This window comes from Paramormyrops kingsleyae, chromosome 17 (assembly GCF_048594095.1).
Source record: "Paramormyrops kingsleyae isolate MSU_618 chromosome 17, PKINGS_0.4, whole genome shotgun sequence".
NCBI lineage: Eukaryota > Metazoa > Chordata > Actinopteri > Osteoglossiformes > Mormyridae > Paramormyrops > Paramormyrops kingsleyae.
The window spans coordinates 19,254,763-19,280,989 of record NC_132813.1 but is presented as its reverse complement, the minus strand read 5'-3'; the positions used below and the strand labels follow the sequence as shown (position 1 = coordinate 19,280,989).

At 47.2% G+C, this 26,227-nt stretch overlaps 1 protein-coding gene across 6 annotated transcripts; it reads left to right on the top strand.

Moving 5' to 3' along the window:
• The first annotated feature begins 912 nt into the window (after positions 1-912).
• On the top strand, positions 913-26,117 carry LOC111851301 (zinc finger and BTB domain-containing protein 16-A-like). Of its 6 annotated transcripts, none has more exons than XM_023826072.2 (8): positions 913-1,064; positions 3,232-4,375; positions 8,311-8,408; positions 14,053-14,139; positions 15,670-15,711; positions 19,323-19,493; positions 21,830-21,997; positions 23,413-26,117. In XM_023826072.2, exons 2-8 carry the CDS (start codon positions 3,309-3,311, stop codon positions 23,640-23,642), a joined length of 1,863 nt encoding a protein of 620 aa, XP_023681840.2. In that variant the 5' UTR covers positions 913-1,064; positions 3,232-3,308; the 3' UTR covers positions 23,643-26,117. The 6 variants fall into 6 exon arrangements, with proteins under 6 accessions (XP_023681840.2, XP_023681842.2, XP_072557074.1 ...); XM_072700972.1 differs by lacking the exon at positions 913-1,064 and adding an exon at positions 1,080-1,101; XM_072700971.1 differs by lacking the exon at positions 913-1,064 and adding an exon at positions 1,150-1,560.
• The last annotated feature ends 110 nt before the right edge of the window (positions 26,118-26,227 follow it).

Genomic DNA, 26,227 nt, shown 5'->3' with positions numbered 1-26,227 from the left:
AGGAGGTGCCCTCAAGAACATTTTTGTACAAGTAAAACTCCCACTGGCATTTTCGCAGGATGTACAGTCATCACCTTCCATTGCAGACTAGCTATTTGAACAGGGCGTCTCCTCCTGCGTCTGCCCATCTGACGTGACTGTGATCGGCGTTCCATGACCTGTGTGTCCTGTGAAGCTGCACATTTATTAGCTGTGGGAGGAGGGGCAGTGGTTGGGTAGTGCACATGTTTTGTTGATATACTGTAAGCATCGTGCTGTATCCCATTCCCAGCTGCCCCAGCCCATGAGTGAGCAGCAAGTCTCCATAATACAATAAAAATAGTCTCCATTTAAACAACATCAGGAAAGCTATGATGAATGTATGAAAGACCAAACAAATAAAATAAATATTTCTGTCTCCCTAAAAGCCAACAAGCAGTTTACTACAAATATTGAACTTTTGAGCCTCATCAGTGTGTAAAATCAGAAGCTGCAGAAGAATTTTACCAAGAATAAAATCTACGAAATAGTTATTTGAGTGACAAAGGTTAATGGTCCCTTAAGGGTCAAAGTGACAAAAGTTATGGGTCACAGTAAGTGTCGATGGCAAATGGAGTACATTCAAGTGATTTCACAGCCTCCTGGATCTACAAATCCTGTCATTCATCACTACATTAGAGGTTTCATTTAGATGCTACCCAGTGGTTATGGTGGTTAGTGGTTCATAAATAGACATGAATATAAACAAATATGAAAGTCGGATAAAGTTGGTAATAGAACAATGTCTTATTCCCCTTAAATAAGAACAGTTCATATCCATGATTTTGTCATGCAACCGTATAAGAGTTCACCAGCCACTTCACAGTCCATCAGTTCTGGATTGATCTGCATATGGGCGGCTCCGGCTCTCCATCCGCGCCCTCTGGGTGTCCCACGAAGCGAAAGAGAAACAGGCGAGTGCCCCGCCGTGACGTCACAGGCCCACTGATTCGTTAATAGGGACGCGCGGAGGAGCCGGGGCGCGCAGAGCGGGCACTGCGAACCGGCCCTAGAACGGCGCTTTGGGAAATAACGCGCGCTCCCAGGTAAGTCCCAGCATTAAGGGCGCTCGGCTGCCGATAGGTCTGTTTTTTCTCTGTTACTTCTGGGTGCTTTAAGGCATCGATTCCGTGTGTTTTTAATTCTGAAGAGTCGCCTATAAAATTGCGCACAAAGTAATTTACCATTACAATAAACTTATAGTGTTTGACTAAGAATAATGGTTGTTTTGTCTTATGCGTATCCCATGTGATTGTCAATGCGTCACATGCCTGTTGAATGTGAAAGAATGTACATTTGGATATAATTCATCAGGATGTGTAGAAGTCTATGGGCTAGAGAGCAACAGGAGGATCGCTGGTCTGGCGTAGTGGCGTTTACAGTAATATGCATATATAATGCATTCGATTTGCTAAGACCTCTGGGCTATTAGGGACTGCTCGTTTACCGACTCTATTTTTAGGAGTATTTTGAAAGTGAACGTACACGTGTGGCACACTTGATGCTTTTGGAAAGCAGTGACGGATGGATATAATTACAAAGGTTAGTAAGATGATAAATACGGCTGCACAGTGCAGAACAGGGTACGAAAGTGCGCGGTACAAGGTACCAAAGAGCGTGTATGGCGACTTTGGATATACGCGCTTATGTATTTAGATATATTCGGGAAAACCGTATTTATCTAGGACTTATTGATGTTATCTTTTGCACTAAAACACGTGCCGATTCTAGATAATTAACTGAGTTTGTTTCAGACGAACGACGCAACTGTGCTTTCAGATGACTTGCGTGATTCTTCGGATGTTTACCAAGCACGGTTTAATTAACTTGCATAATGTGATCATTATTGTCGTTGGCTCTTGTCTCGCTGTAAGTGTCAAGTTTACACCAAATAGACGCGGTTGTGTATGAGTTGAGTTACTTTATGTAATATGCTGGGGCGGGCCGTTTTAAGGTTTCTTTCACGCCTACGGTGTGTTTTAACGCGGCCGCCGCTGTATCTGATTACATCAGTATTTAGGGATGTTCTGACGCCCGAAACATCAGGTGACGCGAGATACAGTTCAAATAACTATTTCAACAGAGCAATTAAAAGACCGAATGTTAAGTTGAGCGGCTCGACTTTAGATTAGTCCCCCATATTCTCATTACTTTGCTTGTTCTGATTGAACTTAAATATTAACCAATACCGAACACTCACCTGTATGTATTTGCATCATTTTATGCCAGTGTATACAGTTATTTCTGGACAATTTATCCGTGTTCTCTTTTATTTTTAAGCCTTTTAATTTTTTATGGCAAATTACATTTAACTGTTAATCTCGTGCTTTAATAGGTGGTTGACTACTTTTATTAAGTTTAAGGCACGGGTAAGTGGTTAAACATTATTAACAATTATTTTTAAATTACTCATTTCAGAACAACAACTGATTTAACCGGATTTACTTATATATATATCACCATATACTGCTGTTAATGGAAAGACACACCCCACAAATTCCCTACTTTAGACATGACTATGACAGATTTGGTTGGGAGGGCTCAACACCAAGGCTGAGATCACATTGTCTTGTGACATTGCTGCTCTTTCTGTGACACGCCCCCAGTTTGGGTAATGTGCTTCATGAGCTTTGATTTGTTCCAGAGGAAATGATCCATTTCAGACCAATTTGGGGGGGGGGGGGGTTTAAGTCTTATTTCCAGGACAGTTGACTGCCTTTGGTACCAGAACCGTATGCAGGGTACACCTGCCCGCTCCATGATGGAGAAATGAAAATGTGTATTGAAACACCTGCCAGGGAGGTCTGTGACCCTCCCCAGGTGAACAGCATTTCTCTCGACTTCCTGTCTTTCACTGCAGCCACCACAGCTTTGTCTCTATTGCGTCTTTTGGGTTCGATCTAATTGCCGTGCATAATGATACTTTTCAAATTGGGCTTAAGTGCAGATCTGTGCGTGAGGCCACATTGAAAGGACAACGGAATCGGGCAGTGATCTCACTGCTTTAATTGGCTTAAAAAGCTTGTCAGGTTGACACTGCTTAGCAGCCTTGTCCTGGCGGCCCAGGTCCGCTCGTAGAAACCTAGGGATCCATTTTAACGGTGAAGTTTAATTGTGCTTTGAGTCTCAAGTGGTGATTCTTTTCCGCCGTGGACCAGTCGCTCTCGCTCGAACATATCTGTAAAATGCTCATGCTTCTGTTCCGTTCCGCAGATCCTGCTGACCAGAGATAAGAGCGAGAGGAACGACAGCCTCATGAGTCAGTCGGAGGTGTCACGCATTTGACCACGATGGACGTTGTCCGGCTCCAAAACCCCAGCCACCCCTCGGCCCTCCTCCGGAAGGCGGATCAGATGCGGCAGGCTGGGACCTTGTGCGACGTGGTGATTGTGGTGGACAGCCAGGAGTTTCATGCTCACCGCACCGTGCTGGCGTGCACCAGCAAGATGTTTGAGATCCTCTTCCACCGCTACAGTCAGAAATACACGCTGGACTTCCTGTCGCCAAAGACTTTCCAGCAGATCCTGGAGTATGCCTACACCGCCTCACTCCAAGCTAGGATCGAGGACCTGGATGACCTTCTGTATGCTGCCGAGATCCTGGAAATCGAGTACCTGGAGGAACAGTGCCTGAAGATCCTGGAGAACATCCAGACCTCGGACGAGAAGGACACGGAGGTCCTGGAGAAAGACTTTCACCACAGGGGAAGGCAGGGAACGGAGCCAGTGAAGGAGGGCAGCGATGACAGCCCGGCCGGAAAGTGCTGGCCCCAGGCCGACATGGTGGAGCAGAGTCCCTCAGTGTCCACCTCTCTGGGTCTGTCCCCGATGAGTCCCACCCGGGCAGCCATGGACAGTCTGATCATCATCAACCAGTGTCTCCCTCACGGTGAGCCGCAGGATGGCATCACGGGAGACGTGCCCCCCCCGGCGAAGCCGGCGGGCCGGGAGAGTCCGAGGGAGTCTGAGCCCAGCTCGTCCTGTGGCGGGGAGGCAGACCTAAGCAGAGGCCTTCCCACAACCCCCACCAGGGGCAGCGTGATAACAAGCGCCTGGGCGATGAGCCACGGGAGGGGGGAGCCGCCCCAGGCGATGGAGAGCGACCCCTGCCCTCCTTCTCCGTTCCCTGCCCCTCCTAACCACCAGGACGGTCCCCTGTCACCCCAGAGCATGCGTCCTGCACTTACCCTTGAGATGAGGGCCTGTAGGTCCCTCCTGCCCCCTGGCTTTGCCCACAGGGACTTTCTTAGCCCTGGGGAGCTGGTCCCTGGCCGGGCTGCTGACACAGAAACGCAGGGCGGGCAGTTCGGCACGTGCGGGTCGGAGCCGCTGGACGGCAGCACCGCAGAGCAGCACGGGTAGGTCACGCAGGGCATCATGGGATGTCGCCCACCTGAAACCGAGCAGCGGGGGCCGACGTGCACATGGCATTATGTGATGTTACCTCCTCTGTCGCTATGGCCGCAATAGCACAGGTGTCGTCTTATGAAAGCTGAATCTTTGGGATGGTGTGGTTCAAGGGTCTCGCAAGCTCCAAAAAGATCAAAAATATGACCTCCACCATGTGACAGCCTCCCATGAGGCACTGCTTTGGACAGGAGCAGACCCTCATTGCTCCACCCTCACTCCCACTTAACCTCACTTAACCTCTTGTGGCAGGTACTGTATCTCTAAATTACAGCTAGATTCTGTCCCTTGGCCATGGCTGCCTGCCTCAGTGTTCGCCTCCTAATTGGAGATGCTGGTCCAGCTTTGGAGGGCAGTGCGCATGTTCCAGTAAGGTGGCAAACGCGTGCGAGACGTGATAATGTCACACGAGCACCAAAGATGGATGATGGCCGTCACAGACATGCTATTATGTGCAGTGTATCTTCTCAGTGGTGGCATTTCTGAGGGAGAACCCAGGAACACGACCTGCCTGCAGGGTCTTCACAGAACAGTTTACACTGATCTCATAATATATGGAATATCATGTAAATGGATGTCATGATTAGAGATTTCAGTCCCTTGCCTTTGACTGTTTAAATGACAGGGAAACGTGTAAACGATTGAACTGGCTTTCTGCCATTATCTCTTGATCTGACTACCATCTTCTTTTGGGTTAAATGATTCATCTTTATTGAATCATTTCTAATCACATAGTTGTTTGCATAATTATTTTGAATGGACTATTTGTAGGGTCTTGTATTTCTTTAAATTTCATATTTTTTAATTGTAAATTTTGTTTTCTGTGTGTGGGGTGTTTTCAGCAGCTGCAGTGTGGGGGATGTTCCAGTGGAGCCACAGGGCAGGGGGGCTAAGGCTCACAGTGTACACTGCGTGGGGGTGCTGTTAGCGATGGTGGCTGGTGTGTTTCTGGCTTGTGCTTTCGACCTTGGGACTCGCCGAAACTGGATGGATTTTTGGAGCATTAGGATGTGTTACAGTCTACTTAGAAGTTCCATCTACGTTTAGTTTATGTAAAACCAGGTTTTCCCAGCGAATGGTGTTCTGCCCCTGTTATCCCAGCGCTCTGTAAGGTACTTAGTTACAGATTAGACGTTTCGCCGGCTGCCCGCTGGAGTTTAAAGCTTAACCGTGGCTCTTCTGGTATTCGTGTCAGGTCAGCCTGGGGCACTGTGAGCGCCCTCCAGTGTTTCAGGGATGGAGATTCACCTAGAGGAGAGTTTTACAGGTACTACTGCATCTGACTGCTAAAACCAATGCAGGACAGAGGGGGGATTGGCTGAAGACGGGCATGTCAAGGTTGCCTTAGATTTTCAGGAATTTTCATAACTGGGGACGTTATAGCTCAAAACAGGGGTGTTTGGAGTTGTTGTTGTGTGTGTGTGTGTGTGTGTGTGTGTGTGTGTGTGTGTGTGTGAGTGTGTGTGGGGTGGGGGGGGGGGGTCATAGATGTTCTGCACTCACTATTCAGAGTGTTGTTGTAAACCATGAAAACTGGGTCTTAAAGCAAGGGGACTTTCTCTCTCTGCCCTCCAAGAGCGCCATGTCTGCTGTTTTTAAGTTTTGCAAAGATCCAAGGGGCAAAGTTCATCTGTGCTGCATCACAAAGGAGGAAGAATTTGTGACCGCTGAAGTTTTTTCGCTGCCTGACTGTTAGCAAGGGGAAGTTTGGAAGAAAATCCACTTCCTCCATCCTGCTCTGCAGCCGAGAGCTGGCTTGGACCCCCACCAAGATAAAAATAGCCAAGGAAGGCGGTTTGCACAGCTTTCAACTGTTCGGGTAGTCAGTGCTCATTATGTTTATTAAATGTAAATTCCCCCATCAATGAAGCTTCATGTTTCTGCCAGAAATCCTTCATGGGGTCTCTATGCAAAAGACCATATGAGGAGTGTGATTATGATGTTAAACCCTATCATTGTTCCATTATGCAGTTTAGCATGAGTAGGAGAGTCAAAACCAGACAAACTGTCATGAAATTTGACAGTGAATCTGTGCTGTTTGTAGAATTTTCTGTCTCCTAACAACCGAAGGTGTCCTCTGAGAGGCAGGACATGCCAACGCCATAGGTCTGTCTTCTTGTCGTGCCTGTTTCTTCATAAGGTTACGTGAGGCGTCTTCTGCTTCCTCTAGTCTGGCCTGCAGAGGTGAGCCGTAATACAACAGGGGCAGAGAGGAAAATAAGAAAGCAGAAAAGGAGAAGAGGTCTTACTCCTCCTCGGTTAACAGATTGGCCGGTTCAGTATCTACCATGAGTCATCAGTGCGATGTCTTTGTGTCGCTACTGAAAGTGTGGCACCGCAACGCCTCACAGAACATCCTAACCGGTCACCTCAGTCACCGGTGTCTATAAAAGTGAAGACCAGCCTGTAAACGCAATAGTGTGCTTTCTTGAATTACAGATTCAAGTAGATCTGCATGTTCCTGAATCTAGATTGTTGTAAAGGTATTAAGCTGGGCTCTAGATTGAAGGTAATTCAAAACAGACAGTCCAGATAGAAATCAGTTCTTTTTTTGAAGAGTTATTATTGATAAAAGACTGAGAAACTCTCCGGCCCAATGAGTTAGTCTATTGCTAACCTACTTGATAAAGAGATTTTCCCTATATGAGACTATCTATTTCCTGTTATAACTAAGCACTCTTACCTTTGCTTGCGGTCCAGTATGTAGAAATCTGTCAGTAAGCCCTGGCTCATTGACACACATGCAAGTTGTTATGTGCCGTTTTTAAAGACAAACAAACAAAATAAAAAATAATTTCCTATTAGTCGCCAGCACAGGGATAAAGAAGCTTTCTCTGGCATTTTCTCAAAGGCGTCTGAGCTGAGAGGACAGAAACTGGCAGAGGCATAGCCGTCTAACCTTAGCATTGTTGGACATTTTCAGCTTGGTAAACAAATACTTTTCTGGGATGTTTTGAATCAAAAGACTTGTTTGCTTCAGCTTGAAATGTTTTTGAGGTTGGTACGCCAGCCAAAAAGTTTTTTTTTTTTTTTTTTTTGTAACGAAATGGTACAGACTAAAAGAAAGGACAAAAAAACCATAAACAGAGTTTTAACCAGATCTTTACACGAAGGCGGCAGACTGAAAACTGTCAGATGTGTCAGCAGAACCTCACTAAATGAGACACTGATGTGTATCTTCCATGACTTTCCAGTCTGCCTGAAGCCGGAGGCCAGTCTGTGTATTTTTAAGCCGAAAAACTTAAAAATGCTCAGCTGTTTTTATGCAGAATCGGGAAGTAAACGTCCCTACTCTAAACGGCCACTTGTACCCGGCATAGCAGTGAAGTCAAAAACGAAGCGTGAAATCCCAGAATGCCCCACGTCCTCCGTACGGGTATAAGGAGGATTACGACGGAAGCTTGTGTGGGCCTGGGGTCAAGGCCTGGATTATAGAGAACAGGAGGACATGACATCTTTTGTTAATGTTCCCAGTGGCGGAGAGCCAGGGTTCATACGCATAGTTGCAAGTCAAGCTGTCTTCCAGCGAGGCTCCTATACTGTAAGATGCTGTTCACTTGTCCCATGAGGGCTAATTCGGACACCATCTTGCCAGTCCAGCTGCTACCGGTGGATCTGGAAATTATTACTCGAGACGGAGATGTAGACAGGAATGAGCTGCTCACAGCCCAATACTGACTCTCTTCAGCTCAGATGCCCAGTGTTTTAGACAACATAGCCTTTCCTTCCCAGAAAGAAACTGCCCCACTGTTATTGTTGGCGTGTGTCAAGCGAGCCCTGGTGGTCTAGATGTTTAAGTAACATAAAGACAAGAGCAGTGGGTCAGAATTTGCCATAATATAAACAATATTTATTAAAAGATGCTGTTTTCTTCACTGTCCTATAGGAAGCTACACGGAGGAATGAAAACGTACGGCTGTGAGCAGTGTGGGAAGTACTTCTTGGACAGTTTGCGCCTGAGGATGCACCTGCTGTCTCACTCAGGTAATCACCCAGCATGCCTTGCTGCTCTGTCCTCTTACTCTGGCAAAGATGGATTGGTGGGGAGACGGAGGTGATGACTCTCTTGTGAAGATTGATTGGTGAGCAGATGCTGGTCGTGACTCTTTCATGAAGACTGATGGGTAGGGAGGTGGGTTGTAACTCTCGCATAAAGACTAACAGGTAGAGAGGCAGGTCCCTACTCTCGCATAAAGACTGATAGGTAGGGAGGCAGGTCCTGACTCTCTCATATACACTGAGAGGTAGGGAGGCGGGTCCTGACTCTCTCATATACACTGAGAGGTAGGGAGGCGGGTCCTGACTCTCTCATATACACTGAGAGGTAGGGAGGCGGGTCCTGACTCTCTCATATACACTGAGAGGTAGGGAGGCGGGTCCTGACTCTCTCATATACACTGAGAGGTAGGGCGGCGGGTCCTGACTCTCTCATATACACTGAGAGGTAGGGCGGCGGGTCCTGACTCTCTCATATACACTGAGAGGTAGGGAGGCGGGTCCTGACTCTCTCATATACACTGAGAGGTAGGGCGGCAGGTCCTGACTCTCTCATATACACTGAGAGGTATGTGAAGATTAAGAGGTTTGTTGATATTTCTGTTTCTCTCTTGAAGACTAAGTTCACAGGGTGTGGTGGTGATTCTTACTAAACAAGTAGGTCAGCTTAGCCTTTTCTCTTTTTTTCCCCATGTCTCCTGATTTGATATTTGCTGTCCTTACAACGCAGTTCATCCGCATCAAACGAACAGAGAGATGACTATGTATAGGAAACCCAAGTCTGCTGTGTTGTGGTGCAGCTTTCTCAAGCCCCAGCTAGTAAGTGTGTCCCTGTTTGTTAGCAGTGGCTTTGGCAGTCAGCCCATCTGGGCACTGTGCCCCTGTCGCGGGTACAGTGAGGCCTGTGCCAGTTTTCTATAGGCCGGAAGTGGCAGCTGTGGTAGGATCAGCCCCTGAATCATGTGCTGGAGGAAAATGTGACAACCTGATGTGTAAACAGCACTGGAGGAAAAGGGACTGACAGTGTAAACATGGGGACAGAGGGAAAGGAAAGGACTGACAGTGTAAACACAGTGATAGAGGGAAAGGAAAGGACTGACAGTGTAAACATGGAGACAGTGGGAAAGGAAAGGACTGACAGTGTAAACACAGTGATAGAGGGAAAGGAAATGACTGACAGTGTAAACACAGCAATAGAGGGAAAGGAAAGGACTGACAGTGTAAACATGGAGACAGAGGGAAAGGAAAGGACTGACAGTGTAAACATGGAGACAGAGGGAAAGGAAAGGACTGACAGTGTAAACATGGAGACAGAGGGAAAGGAAAGGACTGACAGTGTAAACAAACTTCCAGGATCGAAAACACTGCAGAAAGAAGGGAGGAACTCAAAGTCAGAGGCATTTGTGAAAATCTTTTCACCCTGTTGCTGGTCATTCAGAAGCAGAGCTTGCCCCCCACCCCACCCCCCTCCCTGTGCCTGGGCGATGACATCATCAGCCAGTTGCAGGTCTGGATGTTCTGCCAGCATTCCGGAGCGTTCTGCCTCTGATCCCTCACAGATGTTTGTGCGGGAACACGCTGTACTCAGACCTACAATTAAAGCGTACTGACCGATATTTTTTTTCATGTGTTTTTTTCTTTTTTTTTGTTTTGATTAAACCTTCAGCAGTCATACTGGAGGAAACCAGGGGAGATTTTAATTTTTTTGCATTATGCAGATTTGGCACCATCCCACCACACTCTCTTCATACCTCTGCTTTCTACTTTGGCTTCTTGCCCTAACCTGTCAGTGGTGATTTAAATGCCTCCATCTGCCTTTGACCTAAAATGTTCAAATTACATGAAACTGAGATCTCTTCCTCTGAAGGTGTTAGCTGACATTAAATCTCAGTGGTTATGTCTGTATATATCTTTTTCCAGTGAACTGTGCTAGTAATTCTCTGCAACCCAAGGGATTCCAGGAACGTCACTGAAACACTGCAGAAAACAAGCCAGTTACAGAAACTTGTTTCTCCCCCACCAGCGCTGGTCCCAGTATTGGTCCTGTCAGTATACAGCACCCTGTTCCTGTCTTGCCAAACAGAGCCTCATAAAGGCTTCCGTCAGGGGACCTTTAAGTGGAGTTTAACCTGTCAACGTGACGTATGTCTCTCAGAAGTTAGCTTTCGCTCGTGGCTTTTCCAGCAAAGCGGCTTGTCTGTTCTCTGCTGTTAGGCTGTTGGGCCTCATGAGCATCATGGTCGCTAAGTAGCCGACCCCCGATCCGGTGGTGGTGCTGTCTGGTATTCAGTTTGGCTGTGACTCGTGTACCTCTCCTGCCCAGATACCCCGTCAGGTGCCCTTTTCCTCCGCTGCAATTCCCTCCTCAGACGGCACCAAGATGGCCACCAAAACAACGATAAACAATCAGAGCACGATATCAAGAAACACAAAACACCGCGTGACCTTTTTTCTGCGTTGGATAACCACCCACGACTCCCAGCAGGTTGTACCTGTTGGTGGGGGGGAGGGAGGGGGTTTTACACGATTTAATCAAGTTAATCTGGGGTTTCCGTTCACCAAAGAAAAGAAAACACCCAAACAGCAAACACACTCACAGAACGATGGTGAATGACATTTTATAACTACTTTCCATTTAGTGTGGAGGCTAATCTCCTACATAATGAAAGTGGCTGTCCTGTTAAATTTTTAATGGGGTTTTACGGTACATCCCGGCTGGTAGGGAATAATCAGTGTTTACCTCGCACTTCTGGGAGCACATATGTCTGTGAAAGGCCCTTGGGTTTAATGATGAACAGAGTGTGTGTGGGGGGGGGGGGTTTAGGGTTCGGGGAGGGTTACGTGCATTACATTGTGGGGACCAAATTTTTTAAAATCTGTGAGGTACAATCAAAAAAATATAAATGCCAAAAGTCTTGTATTTTGGTTGGTTACTTATGTTTAAGTTTAGGACTGGGTTAAGGTCGTCATTGTTAGGATTAGGGTTTTTTCTGTAAAAGTGAATGCACGGTCCCCACAAATGTGTGTGTGTGTATGTGGGGAGTTCTGTAGGCCAAGGTTTTGCCAGCCCATAAAACCTGATGATATTTTTGACAGTTGAGGCATCTGCTATACTCACTCCCTGCCAGAAAGATCTCAGCTGCTAGCTGCCGCCAATGGACGAGCACATAACTCCCTGGGAGCATCTCATTGGCTCCTTACGCCGTCTGTTACTTCTCCAGCTACTCCACTCATCTCTCTTCTGGAGGACAGAAGTCTGTTTCTTGCTGCACAGCTTCTCCTAGATGGGAGAGAATTACAAACACCCCCCATGTCAGTCCTCCTGTCCTTACCTCTCTTGCTGCAATAAGTTCCTCAAAGTATTTCCATCTCCAATTATCATAAAAAAGGAAAAATTGGTCCAATAAAAGCCAGCAGAGTGGCTTATGATGACGCTGTGTATTGTAAGATGTTTACACCAATTACAGTACAAAATGGGGCAGCTTTCACTCTCCGAAACACAAGCAACCACAAAACATTTTAATCTCACTTTAGGTTAAACCTCGGCTGGTGATGCAGGGCGAGGCGGCTGCCCACTAAATCAGGTGCAGAACAGAAACCTGAAATGGAAACGTTTCGCTCTTGGTTTGGGGAAGCTGGAGATTACGCGGGAATCTCTTTGCCCAGGACCCCGCTGAGCCGAGCAGACATGACCCTGCCAAGCTGACGTGTAGTCAGAAGATGACTCTGAGTGACTCTGAGTGACTCTGTTCGTGGATTTAGAGAGCAGCCCTTGTGTTTGTGTGTGTATATGTGTGTGTGCGTTATGTGTATACTAAATTGTGGGGACCAAATGATAAACCCCTGTTATTTTGACGTTGTGGAGACAATTTTTTCAGTCCCTACAAAGGGAAACTTGATTTTATAAAAATCTGTGACTGCGATCAAAAAACTAAGAATGCTAAATGTTTTGTATTATGTTTGGTTAAGGTTAGGGCTGGGTAGGGGTTAAGGTTCTCATTGTAAAGATTAGGGTTTATCCCCATAGAAATGAATGGACGGCCCCCACAACGATATAGATACCTTGTGTGTGTATCTGTCTGTGTGTGTGTGTGTGTGTGTGTTTATGTGTCTGTCTATGTCTGTGTACCCGGGAGAGAACACAGAGTTCTGCGCTGACCCCCCTGTAGCATAACAGCACCATCTCCACGCTGACAAGGACGTTCTCCAAACCGCGCTCCGGCCCGGCTGCTTACTGCACAGGAAAGCAAAGTGGGCTGTTCACACTTATTGTTTCCTCAGCTCTCTCTTTCTTCGTTTGTATTTCCCTTTCATTTCAGGGTTTTTGCGTTCCACGCGTATCGCCCTTGGTAACGCCAGCGACCTTTCGCCGTTACACCTGCATGGACTGAACACGCTCCTGGCCTCAGTCTCCCCATTCCATAAGAAGCACAGGGTCCAATGACACCCTAAACAGAACTACAGTCCAGTGTAGAACATAATTGGGCACCATGAGCAATATATTGATGCGAGTTTAGTACATATAAATACATATAACACTGTCCGTCTTGAAAAAGGTCTTGTGCCTTATCTTTAGTTTCCTTTGGCGATATCAGCCCTCCTCCTGGTCCCTGTCCTTACGTTAGTGCCCCAGCATACGCTATTTCTTTGTGGTCACACGTGCGTCAGTGTGCGTGCAAAGGAAGCTGACGTGGTACACGGCACCACGGACGGCGTGAACCCGGGCACTTCTGCTGCAGTTGTGTAACGCTTCAGGGGAAGTGAAAACTGTTTTTCTTTTCCGTTTTTTTTTTTTTTTTTTGATTGGCACTTCAGAGAAAAAAAAGCGTGATTCGTGATACTTCTGTCTGCCAGTATGGTTCAGAATAGACACAGGAAATTTTTAAATATCTGCAAACACAGTCTGAAATGCTTCGGAATAGCTGCACTTATCTGGCAATGCAGTCTGAGGTTTTTTTATTCTGAAAAAGCAGCGTTTCTCTACCAGCACAGCCACATTGTCAGATGAGCCACATCTGTGCTGCAGCACAGCCTCAAATATCTTTAAAAATCAGCCATTTTTCACCAACGCAGCCTGAAATACTCAAATAACACGTGCTCATCTGCCAACGCATCACTTCGAGAACTCATGTCTGTCTGTTACCAGTCTTACTCTGAGCTCTTCGATGTGTTTATATCTCTTTTTGCGGTTTACTGAGGTTGAGTTTTTTTTATCGACCTCAGGACTGCGTCTGATGATCAACTTCCTGTTTTCCTCGCTGGTGTCGCCCCATATCTTGTGCAACGCCAACGAGACGACAGCAGAAGCTGAGTTTTCGAAGAACGGCAGGTGACGGCTAGCGGCCCGGAATTGAGGGAGCTGTCAGAATGGCTCTCGGTGTCCTGCTTCCCCTAAAGACCCCCCCCCCCCACCGTCACCTAGGTGTCGCGACTCCGGGTTCGTACCTCACTTACTCGGTCATCTGCCGGACTTTTGTGACCGCTGCAGGTGGAAGACGCGTGTCAGCTCACGCACTCGCGGATGTACAATTCTGTCGTTGGGGCCTGCGTGTCCCCACAGCGTTTCCGGGGATAGGAGCTAGAGCCTCCTGCAGGCCAGGTGACCTTATTGTCCATCTTCTTTGTGTTACAGCCGTGTTGAAGGCCTTCAGCTGTGACCAGTGTGGTGCTCATTTCTCCCAGGAAGAGGCCCTGAACTCACACAGACAGACACACTCAGGTACGGCACCAACATTGCCAGAGCAGTTAATGGTTTGGTACCATTAACAAGCAACACTGATCCAGGTCCTGTTGGCCTCCCTGATCCTATAATCCATTCCTATTGACATTTCTATGACTTACTTATTCATTCTTCCATCTTCTCACATCTTATTCTGGTCAGGTTTATAGGGTTATTCAGTCTACCTAATAATGTGTTTTTGCAATGAAACCCTGCTTGGCTAACAACTGAAATGAGGTAAGTTCTGATGACATACAAAAGAAAAAGATATATTAGAGGCCAGCGTAATGCATTATGGGAAAGCCAGAATTAGTTGCCTATTTGATACTTTTCTCATTTTATAGGATTCTGGACTTTCCTTTAGGATCCCTGTCCACAATTAAATATCTTAGCCTCTGTGTTGGAGGTGATTCCCCCATGAGAGAAATACAAGGGTGGTGTTCTGTCACAAGCTGACCATAATTGCTGGTAGTGATATTGCAGAGGTGTGGCTGCGTGGACATTTCATAAAGTGCATTTGTAGGTCTTGGGAACAGGGTGGGGAGGGGAGGGGAGAGGAGTGGGGTGGACTGGGTTTGTTTGCTGGCCTGTGGTGCCAAGACTCCCAGAAAAACAACATCATGTGCTCATGTTTATGGGTTACTGTAGCGACGTCACAGCCTCCCAGCTTGTGCTGCAGGGAACTCACACTGCTTCCCTCAGCCCCCCACCCCACCCCCCCTGCAAAGCCGAAAACTGCAGCTTTTGTTTGTCACATCTCAAGGAACGTAAAGTGCTACCGCACTATGGGCTGTAAGCCCCAGAGGGCAGAGCTGACCTGTGTGCCTATAGCTCTCAGATCACATGCCCTGCAGTAACCTCTGAGCTGGGGGAGGGGGTAACTTAATCGCCCAAATTGAGGTTTCCAGGCTGTTCACCTAAGCTGCAAAAGTAACATGAATTAAACATGGCACTCTGTTAATTTACAGCACAAACATTGTTCTGCTTTAAAGTAATTAGATATAGAAGGGAACAACCTGTTATTCAGATGCCCTAACAGGGTTTAGACTGAGCTTAAACTTTTACCCAGGAGGGAGCAGATCTGGTCATTGCTGGAATGATTTTCACACATGTCACGTTGGGGGGGGGGGGGGCGGTGTTGTCTCTGTATTTGATTCACTCTTTTATTACATTACTGAATATCTTTGCATCTTTAAAAAAGCATGAAAGTGAAATTTTTAGCAACATTGTGCAGTTGGCTTTTAACCACGTTCTCCATCAGACTGACCATCTCCCCTCAGTCCATATTGTCACTGGCCAGAGGATAAAGCTGCTTTTATGACGAACCGCTAGAAATCTGCCTCAAAGACTGGTTTCCTCATTCAGTGGCCAAATTTCTGAATTTCAGCCAGACAGTTGGTGATAGCAGTTAGCAAAATGTCGAACACTATATTTTAAAGCCTGACAAGACAGCCCTAGTGAATGTCACAGTAAACCACCTTATGCTGTTTTTATTAGGTTTTTTTTACGTTGAATCTCCTCATTCTGCAGAGGACTCCTGGCAAAAGAGAACAGGAAGCACTCCCCCTGCTGGTGAGTGCTGAGAAAAACAGGCTCAGGGTGTCAGAGCCCATCCGTTGCCAGTGCCTGGAGATGAAAGAGACAAAGGCCATTCATTCCTCTTTGATAAGTTATAGCAGCTGGTTATATTAGGGTTTACTACAGAAACATATATCACTATGTGTTTTTCTTGACATCCTAAACGCATCCTTCACTAATTTATTTGTTAATAACTCAGTAGCACCTATGACTGATGAGCTAAGAATACAAGCCAAGTGATCACATGACCTATATAGCCAGGAAGCAGGTAGCCTTTTGGCTCAGAAAACAAAGACTTGCTGGTTGTTGCTCTAGAAGGACCATTGAGAATTAGACTTGCAAGTGCATGCTAATGGGAAAGCTCTCCAAGTCAGACCATCCAATGCTGCTAAAAGCCACAGGGTCCTACTGGAAGGGGGGGGGTCGTGACTGTGACGGAGCTGTAGGCACCTATGACCCCAAGCCAGCTGCCTGCACCTTTTAAGGGACCATTTGGCTTGGAAAGGAATTTTTCCAGAAGGTGCTTTGGGTGTGGGAGTCAAATGTCAGATCAGAAGAGAGCAGAGCTCGTGGGTGCACTGTGAGCATTTAAATATCGACCTCGTGGATCACGCAGCCGGTCTCCTGCCTCGCGGCGAGGTCAGTCGCCAGTCAGTGGCATGCTATTTATACGCTTGATTCAAAGAGGCGAGATTCTCAATCCAATTCGGTGACCCTCCCACCTCACCACCGGACCGCAGTTCCGGCCGGCAGCACATGGTGGGTCTCTGCCGTGCTGAGGCACGCGGTGAGTGACGGCCAGTTCCATGGCCTCCTGCCCTGGGGAGGTTTTAAGCTGCGGCTTTAGCGCAGGCACTGAGATAGAAGCAGCAAGTGTTCAGGGTGGAAGTTGGCGGCACACGTGTCGCTGTTAAAGGGGAACACGCGTGGCAAGCAGATGCACGTGTGCTGGGGATTCTGAGGGATTCGGCTCCGGGGCGGGATGGCAGGGAAATGGAAAGTGACAGGGAGGAATGGAAAGTGACAGGGAGGAATGGAAAGTGACAGGGAGGAATGGAAAGTGACAGGGAGGAATGCAAACGGGGGACGGCTGTTTTGGGGTAAACATGGAAGAACGGATGCAGCCAAACCGAAGGCGGTGTTGGTCAAGGCAGGGATACAACTGCTCTCTGGAAGGAGGAACACTCTTACATCCCCCCCCCCGCTGCCAAAAACACGCTACTCTCACTTCCCACCCCTCCAGTGACAATAAACTGAGGATCTCCCGGGGGTGTTGGATGTGGTGGAGATGCCGTGACGACCCGTTGCTCATGGAGGGTGAGCATGTGACTCAGTGAGGTACAGTGTGGAGGCCAGGGGCTTGTGGGTAGTGGGGCTTGTGGGTAGTGGGGCTTGTGGGTAGTGGGGCTTGTGGGTAATGTCTTTGCCTCTTCGGGGGAGGAGCCTCCACCTGTCCTGTGAAGTGGGCATTGGGTGACTGCCTAGTCCATGTCAGAGGGGACACTATGAGCTACTTCAGATTTTACAAACTAAAACTGAAAGGCTCCTGTACTTGGCTGATTAGTTCAGTTCTTCTTGTGCTTTTACTGGTTTGTTTCCTTGATTAAAAGACTCATCCAGCCATTTGACATTAACATCAGTGACAGGCATAACTGTTGGAGACTGACCAATCGGCATACAGCAAGAACTGAATTGAAATCCAGGTCTTTGAATTGGTTGTTCACGAACCCCGTCCTAGCTCAACGTGTCCCCTCTGACATGGATTGGGTCACCCTAGGTGGGTGGGCCGATGTGAACCTTTAATGGTCACCAAGCCCTGGAGCTTCTGGAATAGATCCTGATTCTGCTATTTGAGGGAAGGACCCATACGGCCCAAGAGACCCCCCCCCACACATTTCCCAAAAGCAAGAAGTAATAGTGTACGGCTGTTACAGTACACCCCCGGTGGTCCCCAACAGGGGTGTATCTTCCAGATCCTGCCCCTGCCTTTAATTCCAGTTTAATTGCCAGCAGTCCACGGCCCGATCAGCCGGCAGAGAGAGCTTTGATTCCTCTGGACTCCGTCAGCCACTGTTTTAAATTTGACTGTAACGCCACCTGAATTTCGATGAGTCTGCAGAGGGGCTTTCTGTTTACTAATTATGCCGCACTGCAAGAATCAGCTGATTAAATTGGATTTGAGGGACCAGGTTGGAGGGGGTGGGTAGGATTCTCTTCATTGTAAATGATCTTCAGCCAGCCAGCTCTTAAAGGGACACTGCACCTCTGCTGTTTGACTGTCACCTGTACGTGGGCGTCAGATCTGTAAATCCCCGGCTCTTAAAGGGACACTGCACCTCAGCTGTTTGACTGTCACCTGTATGTGGGCATCAGATCTGTAAATCCCCGGCTCTTAAAGGGACACTGCATCTCTGCTGTTTGACTGTCACCAGTACGTGGGCGTCAGATCTGTAAATGCCCAGCTCTTAAAGGGACACTGCACCTCTGCTGTTTAACTGTCACCAGTACGTGGGCGTCAGATCTGTAAATGCTCGGCTCTTAAAGGGACACTGCACCTCTGCTGTTTAACTGTCACCTGTACGTGGGCGTCAGATCTGTAAATGCTCGGCTCTTAAAGGGACACTGCACCTCTGCTGTTTGACTGTCACCTGTACGTGGGCGTCAGATCTGTAAATGCCCGGCTCTTAAAGGGACAGGGCATCCTTAATGACCCAGAAAAGTAATGACATAAAATGCTGTTCTTTTATGTATGTGTCTAGATTAGGTTGCGATACTGTTATACAAATATGAAGTTTTTCCTTTATGGATTCATTAAAGCCAAAGCACTTTCTGCATACTCATAGCTTGGGGGGTCCTTTGGTTGTTGTATTTTTCTCCCTAATTGATGCCTCAGCTTCAGCTCAATGAGCACATGGCTACAATCTCATAGATAATGGAGGATTGATACTCTGCAAGCTTCTGTAATAGTAGCTGGTCGGAAAGTGTGTGTGTGAGCGTGTGTGTGTGTGTGTGTGTGTGTGTGTGTGTGTGTGTGGGAAAGGGAGTGAGAGAGGGAGGAGAGAGAGAGAGAGACCCACACAGATTGATATATAGACCTAAATTAACTAGTCATTGTCCTTTTGTATTCTGAAAAAGTATTTCCATTTTTCAAAGATTTTGTATAAAATTTTGTGTCTCTATGCTGACATCTTGTGGACATCACTGCAGGTGCAACACTTATATGTAATGCGCTCATCAGTGGAGGGGACTGGCTTATTTCTGTGATTTTTTTGTGGCGCTAATTGAATCCTTTGTGTGGAATGTGTTATCCATTACTACAAATGTGGCGTCTGCTAAAAAGAGAGGAAGAGGGATCACCTGGTTTGCGCAATTCTTTTGTTTGCCACAGTCTTCGTTCTCGTTGTTGCTGAGGTGTTTCAACACTGTATGGCTAAACCCAAAACTCAGACATGAACAGATTGCTGATAATCGGTTGCTGAGTATAAACTGACAGCCACAGTATTTATTTCCGGAACATTAAAGGTGAAAGCGAGTGTGGTTGATTGTAGGAGTGGTGACTGTACAAATGAGCATGTGCCTGTCCTGTGTTTGTGGTGTGTGCGCAGGTCCAGACGTGGCTGTCTTCTGCCTGCTTTGCGGAAAGCGATTCCAGACGCAGTTGTTGCTGCAGCAGCATATGGGCGTTCATGCCCGCGCACGGAGCTACACCTGCAGCCAGTGCGACCGCACCTTTCCCAGCCACACCACACTGAGGCGCCACCTGCGCTCCCACACAGGTGAGGCCCCGCCTCCCCACCCCGCCTCCCCGCCCTGCCTCCCCTCCCCGCCTCCCCACCCCGCCTCCCTGCCCTGCCTCCCCTCCCCGCCTCCCTGTCCTGCCTTTCCGCCCCGCCTCCCCACCCCGCCTCCCTGCCCTGCCTCCCCACCCTGCCTCCCCTCCCCGCCTCCCCACCCCGCCTCCCTGCCCTGCCTCCCCGCCCTGCCTCCCCACCCCGCCTCCCTGCCCTGCCTCCCCTCCCCGCCTCCCTGTCCTGCCTTTCCGCCCCGCCTCCCCACCCCGCCTCCCTGCCCTGCCTCCCCACCCCGCCTCCCTGCCCTGCCTCCCCTCCCCGCCTCCCTGTCCTGCCTTTCCGCCCCGCCTCCCCGCCATGCATTTCTGCCCCTCCCCTCCTCCCCGACCCACCCCACCTTTTTGCCCCACCTCCCCTTCCTCCCCCTCCTCCCCTCCCCGCCTCATGCTTTTGTTAAGCTAGTGGTGCCTCAGCCCATATAGTAGCTTAAATTTAAAGCCAGGCATCAATTAAAACCAGACATCCCAATTCTCCTGAAGTTCCGGAATGATGTGCAGTGTCCCAGCAATCTGTTGTTATTCCGCCATTCAGCAATAAAATTTGCCGACAATAATTGTGGCAAATTTTGTCACCACACCCTCCCCCCATTTGACAGATTTTACCATCAGTATTACCCCCCAACCCCACCTCCTCAAAAAATTCAGCCTCACTAAATGTTTCATGGGGGTTTCTGTTTAATGGCAATAAGTTTATCATTTTTAAGGAATCGTTTTTTTTCTCTGCTCATTCAGATGATCGTTTTGCTCCCCGGCTGTGATGGGTGATGATAGTTCAGTCATCGACCAGCCAGGCCTTCGGCTCGTTGAAATCGATCAATGCCGCCAAATATTATGGCACAAAAGTAAAAGGGGGAGCCTCGGAGAAACACGGGTCTAAGCAAAGAATGGGATTCTTTGATGAGTTTTCACTGCCCGGGGAGAGAAAATGGGAAAAAGATGGTCACTCAGTCACTGGGACTCCACTTAGTGAGTGTGACCAACATTGATCAGGCTCTTTGGACTGACCGGTACTGTGTCGGAAGGTCCCTTATGAGCCTGTGGTCCTTTGATTCATTCATTAGTTTGTCCCTTGTGAACTTCTACACATTAGATTCATCGATCTCTACCTGTCTTAAGGTCTTTTGTAAGCCTCTGTACGTTCATCCATGGGCGTTTGCCTGCATTTTGTCCTTTGAGGGCTTCCGTACATTAGCTTTATCGATCTCTACCTGTCTTAAGGTCTTTTGTAAGCCTCTTTATGTTCAAATGAATCAATGCCAGTCTGCAGGTTCATTGTGGGCCTTTGTACTTTATCTATGTCGGTGTGTGTTTGTAGGTCTGTGGGCCTGATTACATTGCTTATACCAGTGTCTATCTGTGGGCCCCTTGTGAGCCTCAGAGTTAGATTTGTCACCATCTGTCTGCATTTCGGTGCCGACTCTGTCCGTTAGTTTCTCCCATGCATTAGCTTAATCGCCATTTGTGGCGCCACCGTACGTTAGTTTTACCGAACTCATGCGCAGGTCTGGATGCACAATGAAGCACAAGCCTAACGCTGCTAATCGCCATCAAATTGGCAGTACAAGCCTGAGCATTTAATCATGATCTCTGTTTTATTTCGAACCGTGTGACTTACAGACAATTCAGAGCCGCGGCTGAGTGTGTAATGCCGCACGAGCAGCTCCGCCATCTGGCCTCCCGTAGCCAGAATGATAATGGTGCCTTAAATGAGTCTTTTCACTGGTTGTTAACACGCTGTTGTGAGTCTGGCCTCGTCAATCATTCGCTCCCTTCGCATCTTATTTACACTTGTATTTATAAGTTGTTATTGCCTTCACACATCTGCCTGCTGGGTTTGCTTAGCTGATGTGCCTCTTGCATTCATTTAGAGCTGTCGTGCTAATTTATTTTCGTTTTTATTTAGACGGTTACATATCTGTCACAGAAATGCATTAGTAGAGCTACAGTTGAAGTTGCAGTTGTCCTTGACGTGCCCTTGATGCACCCTTGCAGTGCCCTTGATGCACCCTTGGAGTGCCCTTGATGCACCCTTGGAGTGCCCTTAATGTCCCCTTGCAGTGCCCCTGGAGTGCCCTTGATGTACCCTTGCAGTGCCCTTGATGCACCCTTCCAGTGCCCTTAATGTCCCCTTGCAGTGCCCCTGGAGTGCCCTTGGTGCACTCTTGCAGTGCCCTTGATGCACCCTTGGAGTGCCCCTGGAGTGCCATTGATGTGCCCCTGATGTGCCCATGCCACACAAACAGCTATGCCCTCCTCCCACAGGTGACCACCCATTCGAATGCGAGTTCTGTGGCAGCTGCTTCCGGGACGAGGCCTCGCTGTGCGGACACAAGCGGACGCATACAGGGGAGAAGCCCTACGAGTGCAACGGCTGCGGGAAGAGGTTCAGCCTGAAGCACCAGCTGGAGACTCACTATCGCGTGCACACAGGTAAGAGGTCAGAGAAAAGCCAATCAAGGCTTGGCATGTCCCCCAAACCCTCAGCCCTGACTTCTGTAGGATGTCATCTAGGAGCAGGTATTGCTGAATATTTAAGTGGAGCAACTGGAATGAAGTGTTTGGGCTTTAAGTGAGCAGGCATCTTCTGCAGTGTAAACCTGCCAGTCAGGTTTCTGTAGGCTTACAGTGCTGGGCAGGACTATCAACATCAAGACAGTGTACGTTTGGGCTGGTTAGATCTAGCTGCATCCTACTTGCATGTGGCACGCACTGCCTTTTGGCACATGTCAGCTATCTAAATTCCGGTTGGGCCTTCCATTTGTGGAAGGTGCAGGGGGTCATTAGTTCTGCCAAATCGCTGGTCCTGGCAGAGCCTGCTAATGGTTAGGATTAGAGTTAGAGTTGCGGTTATGGCGCTCTGTCAAACCTGGGGGGTGTTCCACAAAGCAGGATTTCTCCGTTAGCTGGGTTTAACTTAGCTAGAACTCATGATTGTCCAATAAGAGTTTAGGTAAGGAGAATTTCTATTGGACAAGCTTGACCTTTAGCTAAGTTAAACCCAGCTAACGGAGAAATCCTGCTTCGTGGAACACCCCCCTGGTTGGTTTGTTAGCTGCCCTGCAGACTTGAGTATGTGAGAGGACAGGAGACGAGGCATGATGAGAGGATGTCCGCCTTGAAGTAAATACCTTGGGTATGGCTTTTATGTTGTGCCCACCATCTGCACATCTGATTGGTAGAATGTGGCTTACTGCTTCCACCTAATGTTTTGAAGAAGAACTGCACCAGACGAAGACCCCTGTTTATTGTTCTCTCACCATCTTTTAATCTTTTAATCTGCTATAATCTTTTTTTCTTTCCATCCAGTGTGCAGTCTGTACACATTATGACATTGACATCTTAAGCCCCAGAAATGTCCTAATGCGATATTTGTGTCATCAATTTTCATTGTAAAAACAATATGTATCATAAACTTTTCAAATTATTGACATGACCCACAGACCATTAAGAATGTTGATTACATAGTTACAGCCCATAGTCTGTGATGATATGATTTGATAATAAGGATAAAATCCACTGTGTTACGCTGTCTCTCAGACTCAAGGTGTTATGCTATCATTAGCGCATTGACGTTAACGCGTATCTTGTAGATTTGCTCTCAGCCGTGTGAGCAGTTCTCTCTAGGGGATTCATCAGGGACACTGTTACGTTTTACGCAAGAGATCTCGCTTTCACCGAAAACGTGAAAAATTTAACGGAAAATCCTTGGAGGTAATCGGCGTTAGATGAAGCGGAGTCTTCATTCTGTAAAAGTGCGTTTCGCACATGTTTCTGCTAATTGGCACATCTTCTGAAAGGCTGCCTCTGTGCTCTGCTATCCCCCAACCCCCCCACCCCCCACCCAGGCGAGAAGCCCTTCGAGTGCAAGTTGTGCCACCAGCGCTCGCGGGACTATTCAGCGATGATCAAACACCTGCGCACACACAACGGCGCCGCTCCCTACCAGTGCACAGTGTGTCTGGAGTTCTGTCCCAGCCTGTCCGCCATGCAGAAGCACATGAAGGCTCACAGGGCAGAGGACGTTCCCCCAGACTGGAGGATAGAGAAGACCTACCTGTACCTGTGCTACGTGTGAACAGAGGAGGCGGAGGGAATCTGTGCAACGACAGCCCTAAGGGAGGAGGAGTGCTGTTCCCATGTTTAAGTCTGACTCTCAAGCATTTAAAGTGAGATCTCCCCCCTAAAAGAAGATCCACAGACATGAAAGGGGGCGGTGAAGATGAACTAACGGAGCTTTCTGCCATTTAACCCGCGTTTGATGGAGTTTCGACAAGCAATGACAGATTCACGGGCAAGCATGTCCGCCATGATCTCCACAGTGCAGTTTATCTCAATCGAAACCACCGCTTGTCCTGACGGGGTAGCAGTGATGTTTAGCAGCACCAGCCATCTGTCCTCTACCTAGTTAAAGTTACTCCTTCCCCCCCCCCCATTCCCCTCACTCCATTTCTAGAGGTCAAACTTCCTCTTTCAGACCTTTGAGATCAGCCCCCAGTCCCTGCCATCAGCTATCTCTTAGGGACATCCCAGTTCTGAATGAGGTATATAATTTTTCAAAACGACCCAGCAATTTCTCCAAAGAATACTGACGTGGTTCGCTGCATTACCAGGTTGATGCGTTTTGAAAGACGCCTCTCTCGCTCACACCCCGACGTTCCGTTTGCTCGGCTGATCACTCGTGCATTTGTTTGTTGTCGTTTGTTTTGTGGCCTCATCTGATGCTTCAGGAATTCTTATTTTGCACATTGTTTGCCTGCAATGTTTATATAAATGATTGCAAAAGGCAGTAACGAAATTAAGAAGCCAGGGTTGTATCTCCTGGCACCCTCGTCCTATTATATGAATTTGGGAATGGGGAAATAAATGGCTAAAACCCTAAAAAGCGGAAAAAGCTTACAATGTCTTTGCAGATTAATATGATTAATATCTGCACAGCAGTGTGTGATAGTATGAATGCACTGGATAGTGATTGCAGAAATAAGATGATGATCTTTTTAAGATGAGAATATGCGTTTTTTCTGTTAGCACAAACTCTTTATATGTTTTCAACTTTTTCGCTATTGATAAAATTAATATTGTGTATTTTTATTACTGTTTTATTTTCTTAATTTGATTTTTTTGGTAGATTCTTGCATTGTAATTATGATGATGTGGCAAAACTGAATGCCAGCTTGAGAAGCGAAGCAGTTTCTACTTGAAATTTAAGGTGTGAACAAGCTGTAGTGTCAGAGGAAACGATCCTGTTTTAAGCTGATGATTCAGGCCATTGTGGCTTAAACGAGTTGGAAGGCGTCTTTGTCTCGTATGTGTGACAGGATTTAAAGAGTTTCCCAAGCTGTGTCTGGTGTCTTTCTGCACAAACTGAACAAGAAAGATTAGCAGTGCTGTTGCCCATAAGGGATACCACGGTATCCACGCAAAAGCTGACGTGTAATTGGTCTGCATTGAGCGATGCATTCTGGGAAAATGTTTGTGATTAAAAAGGCAACAGCTACATGGTGTTTTAATGAACAACTAACAAGGGTCAATTAACCCTAACCACTATCACTTGCCCTTGTATGTCGCTTTAATCTAAAAGGAGGAAATGTTACTCAGCGTGATTGTACAGTAATCGTCTAATAATTAATTAAAATGCCATAAATTTTCTTTCATAATTTACTCAATTTCCATGTGTTTCTGTAAGCAAGAGCTGGGTCATTAGTGTTCACATTTCTCAAGCGATTTGTAATAATTATGAATATTTTATATATACAGTGAAATGTTTGTAGAGGTATTTTGGTTATGATCATATAACTGAATATTTGTGGGGGAGCAAAGGAAATGGAGTACTATGGAATCTCTGCTGTGTGATGTGTTCTAGAACAATCTAGAACGGGTAATTGCTGTTGTAAATAGAACATTGTAGGATGGGTAACCATTTTATGCAGTGCTGCTGGGCATGTGCTGTTTATTAAATTTATTTAGTAATGAATCACCACAAATGTCTGTTCTCTTATGTCTTATCTCTACAGACCAGTAGCCCTTTTGGGCTCAGGAATATCTCCCCTTTCTGTCTTGTCTATGGCTTTAATTCTTGTGGGACAGCACATGTGGCAGTCAGGTTGGTTTTTTTTGTATAAAGAACATATTTTAATTTGTTTTAGTTGATCTACCTCAGCACCTTCAGCATCTTCACCCCTGTTTAGGTGAACGAATATTGCTCTTTATAGCCTCACAAGGTCACAGACCTTTCTGACGCCAAAATGACTAATTGTGTATAGGTGTGTTTGTGATTGCCATTTCCGGAATTGCTTTTCGAGTGTAGATGTAGTGCTGTTCTTCACAGTGTCATCTGGGTTCTGGAGAAGCAAAAAGCGATGGAACGCTGCAGGCTTTCCTCTGTCGTTCTGCGGAGGCTACCTGTGCCTTCAGAAGTACACAGATTTTCTACAACCAGCCTAACAGTAGATTGTCCTGTAGTGAACGTCCCTTCAATTTTGTCTTTATGAGCAAAATTCATTGGATTCTTTTATCTGCACTTAAAATAAAATAAAGTCTTAAATTCCAGTTAGTTCTGTCCTGCGTTTTTGTGTGCTTCTCTGTGGGTGAGGGGGCCGTGTCATTCCCGTTACAGTGACCAGAATTATATGCCTGTTTCGTTACCGTGCTTCTCACAGCTTG